The sequence below is a fragment of the Triticum dicoccoides genome, chromosome 3A (assembly GCF_002162155.2).
Source record: "Triticum dicoccoides isolate Atlit2015 ecotype Zavitan chromosome 3A, WEW_v2.0, whole genome shotgun sequence".
In the NCBI taxonomy this organism is placed as follows: domain Eukaryota; kingdom Viridiplantae; phylum Streptophyta; class Magnoliopsida; order Poales; family Poaceae; genus Triticum; species Triticum dicoccoides.
This window is the reverse complement of record NC_041384.1, coordinates 643,165,516-643,169,348: the sequence shown is the minus strand read 5'-3', so window position 1 is coordinate 643,169,348 and position 3,833 is coordinate 643,165,516. Positions and strand designations below refer to the sequence as shown.

Sequence of the window (3,833 nt, the reverse complement as noted above, 5' to 3'; positions counted from 1 at the left end):
ATTCCTCCCTAAAAAAGGGAAACACTCTCAAGCGTCGACGTCAGCCTCCTAGAGAGCGTGACGTGTGTCCCCCTAGCCTACCAACTGCTTATCTCTATCCCCAGCCTTATCTCCGCATGTGAACATTCACCCATTCTCCTTCCTCTCTGCACCAGTTGTATCTCTCTCATCCCCTCAGATCTCGCCACATCCATTAATTGACTATCCCATAGCAGGCCGCCAGACTATTACCATTCTCGAGTGGAGGCCGGTGTTGCAAGTATGCCGCTTGGAGAGTGATGGAGTAGAGGCTGGTGTGATGAAATGAAGGGCAGAGGAGAATGTGACTTGCTTCCAATGCAACCTATTGGTCGGACATCAAAATACCAACAGTTGGCAGTCGGGCTGGTCGTTCTGGTACATCACTGCAAGGAAGCTGCTCGAAGGTGCTAGAGTGGAGGCCAGTGTTACAAGGTTCTATTCTGATCCGTTGGCTGGCTACCGTGCGGGCGTTGCTGGTGGGTGTGCTGCAAAGCCTGCGACGAGTGCTGCTTGAGGCCGATGCAAGCCTACTTGTTACTGCTAGTGTTGCAACTGAGCGTGTGCGCGCCGGCCGGTACTACGAGGGTGGAATCGTTATGCGAGGGTGCTCATCGGTGCACGATGGGTTGTAGAGGACATTGGGGGTTGCAACCTCTCATGTGTCGCGGTGGCACACGAGTCGTGTTGCAAATGTTCTGGTACAAAGCGCAACATAGGTCATCTGCAACCAACGAGCACAACATAACTCATGTTGTAAATGGGTCACATAACAGAGCGGCGAATGGCCACAAATGTTTTCCTGGCACAACATGATCCATGTTGGAACCGGCGAGTGCAACATTTCTCATGTTACTATCGCAAAAAAAACATTTCTCATGTTACAAGTTTGGTCAGATAACATGACAGGGACAATCATGAATGTTTTCCTGAACGCAATATGAATCATGTTGCAACCGATGAGCGCAAGATGGCTCATGTTGCAAACGGATGGATCATAATGAACGACTTCCGCGGCTAGATGGGATGGTTGTCGTGCGAGATCCGGCCATCCAGCGGCTTAAAGGCGTTCGATCAGATCGGTACATGAGCGCTTAGCGCTAGGGAGGGCTGCCTTTTAAATTTATGCAAAACTTGGTTTCACATTTCTTCGTCTGGTATTAGAGATGTCATATATGGTGGCTGATATTGTCACGAACTAAGAGCAACTCCAAGGGGCGATCAATTTCATCCGCATCCGTCCGTTTGGTTCGGCACGGATAAAAAAAGTCGGTCCAATGCGCCGACCCAAACAGACGTGCGTCCGCTTTCGTCCACCTGCCGACCCATTCCTGACCCATTTTTAAGCCGGATTTATGTCGGCGCGGATACAAAACGGACGCGCACGCGCTCACCCTCTTTCCTCACCGGGCCCGCTGGTCGGTGGCATATTGGCCTCTCCACATCAAATAACACACCCTCTCCTGTTTGCTTCGTCGCCGACGCCGCCGGTCATTTTTTTCGATAAAAAGATAGTTCTAGCGTACACAGATAAAAAAAGGACCAACTACTCGTCGCTTTACGACTCGGACTCGGTAATGTCCTCCTCCGACGTTTGAATGTAGGCGTCAGCATGCTGCTCGTCTTCGAAGTCCCAACCCGACGTTTCTCATAGCTTCAGTTTCAATTGAGAGACCTGCTTCCGCGAACGCTTGTCCTCCCGATAGGCGGCTCGCTCCATCCTCCTCGCGTCCCTCTCCGTCCTTCTTTGCTTGTAGAATCGTCGTTCGTCGACGATGCCCTGCGGGAAGCGTTCGCGCCACACCACCATGGCTTCCACATCCATATCGGCAATGGCGAGGCGACGTTGCCGCCTCCGGTGGACACGACGATTCTCGTCGATGAAAAGCCGCGGGAGAGGCGCGAGATCCTGCGCCCGCTGGCTCGACACGTCAGGAAAATTCATATCCCGACGAGGCCTCAGGAGGCGCCATGCCGCCGCATCGTGCGCGCGGGCCGTCTCCTCTGCAGTGTCGAAGGTGCCGAGGATGAGGCATTTCTCGCCAAATCAGATCTCGGAGGAGAAGGCGCCGGAGCGGCGCTGGCGGACTCCGCGAATATCCGAAGCGCCCAGGCGGTGCATCGACATGATGGCGCAGAGGCGGCGAGGGTAGTGAGAGGGGGCGAGACGAGTGGGCGACGGACACAGTGTGAAGGGAGCGCCTTCTTATAACCAGCGCGGGCCGCGGCGCGCGCGCGAACCTTTCCCGCGCGCTAGGCTGCTTTTCCCCCAAGCGCACAAACCTTTCCCGCGCGGTGGAGCGCCAAAACTAGGGCGATGGTATGGCCACTTGCATGATCTAAAACACGTGCGGTCATGAAATGGATCGGTCTGTTGGGCGCACTGCCGACCCAAATCTAAAAAAAAGGCAAACGGCGGGCGGGCGGCCGTTCCAAACAGACAAAAACGAATAAAAACGTCATCCGTTTGGATGGATCCGTTGAAGTTGCTGTAAGTAATAACAAGGAAAGATCGGTACGTGAGCGCCTAAAAGAACAAGTCCAGGAATTCCCGGGCCGTGCAGCGGCCAAACATTTCGGATCTCGCACAAACAAACCGTTAATTCGGCGCCGCATATTCGCATGAGGGCGCACCGAACAAAAGCACACACTACCACGATGCCTTTTTCGTGAAACACACCTTAGGTAGTTAGGTTGTAGCATCTGTTCGAGCGTGACGCCGAACCTTTGGAGGCAACGTTATTGAATGGACCTGCCGGTTCGGCGTGCGATCCGTGCTGGCGCGCCGAACGAACGAACGAACCTTTGAACCGTGGCCACGAGCCCACGACAATACAAAAATCTACCGAAATTCCATTCCCGGCGAGAGGAGGCGCGAAAGCTGTCGTGGCTTTTTCCCCCGGTTGGTTGGCCAGCGAATTTTGGCCTACAACACATGGCCAAGGTGGCTCCTCCACCTACAGGCCAACTTGCCCGCCACGGATTCCAGATAACGGTCCAGGATCCCCGCCGCTCGGGCCCCGCTCGTCGGCCAGCTCCGGCCCTCCGATCTACACGTGGCGAACGAACTTTGAATTGATTCGGTAAGCGTATGGCCGTCTTCCATGAGCCTTCGTCTCGAACTCCTTCCGTGGCTCTCAGAGTTCGAGCTCCTCCCTTGCTGGTCTATATATAACAAGGCCCTCCCCGCACGCTTCCTCCTCACATCGCACATAATTTAGAGGCATTTTACAAGGAGACAAGAGAGCACGGCGAGAGAAAATAGAAGAGGAAGATATCCTGAATTCCTGATCCCATGGAGAGAGTTGCCTCGCGCTGTGTCAGCCTCCTAGCACAAAGGTCTGCAATCTTTGCCGTGATACGAGATGCAGTTAGATTCATGCTATGTCTGGTGTTGTTTCATGGCATGTGTAGCTCTGTATCTGTACTGATGGTTCTTTGTTGATGTTGCCCGTGCAGGAGGGGCTACTCTGCGGCCGTGACCATGGTGAAAGGAGCTGGGAGGAGCGCCGCCGCCACCGAGGAGAAGACCGCTGTCGCGGCGAAGAGCGCAATGGCGGCCAAGAAGGACGTGGGCACTGGCGCTGAGAAGGCCGCGTGGGTGCCGGACCCGGTGACTGGTTACTATCGGCCGTCGGGCGGCGCCAAGGAGGTGGACGCGGCTGACTTGCGCGCCAAGCTGTGCTGCTAAGCAAAGCAAGCGAACTAATTGACGGCCGCCCACCAAGAACATTTCCTCCCTTAAGCATAATCGTAAAACTGAAGATTGTGAGGCGTTTCCACAGCTCTGATCGAGCATGGCTTTGCCTCTTTTT

At 54.7% G+C, this 3,833-nt stretch overlaps 1 protein-coding gene across 1 annotated transcript; it reads left to right on the top strand.

The window, feature by feature from the left end:
- The first annotated feature begins 3,199 nt into the window (after nucleotides 1–3,199).
- Nucleotides 3,200–3,811, top strand: LOC119269851 (protein SENESCENCE-ASSOCIATED GENE 21, mitochondrial-like). Its single transcript, XM_037551775.1, has 2 exons — nucleotides 3,200–3,357; nucleotides 3,478–3,811. Exons 1-2 carry the CDS (start codon nucleotides 3,314–3,316, stop codon nucleotides 3,707–3,709), a joined length of 276 nt encoding a protein of 91 aa, XP_037407672.1. The 5' UTR covers nucleotides 3,200–3,313; the 3' UTR covers nucleotides 3,710–3,811.
- Nucleotides 3,812–3,833: the final 22 nt, after the last annotated feature.

Bases quoted from the DNA above. Each gene is read 5' to 3' on its own strand.
- LOC119269851 (XM_037551775.1), top strand. From the start codon at position 3,314: ATGGAGAGAGTTGCCTCGCGCTGTGTCAGCCTCCTAGCACAAAG. The intron at 3,358-3,477 runs GTCTGCAATCTT...TTGCCCGTGCAG, and splicing joins GTCAGCCTCCTAGCACAAAG to GAGGGGCTACTCTGCGGCCG.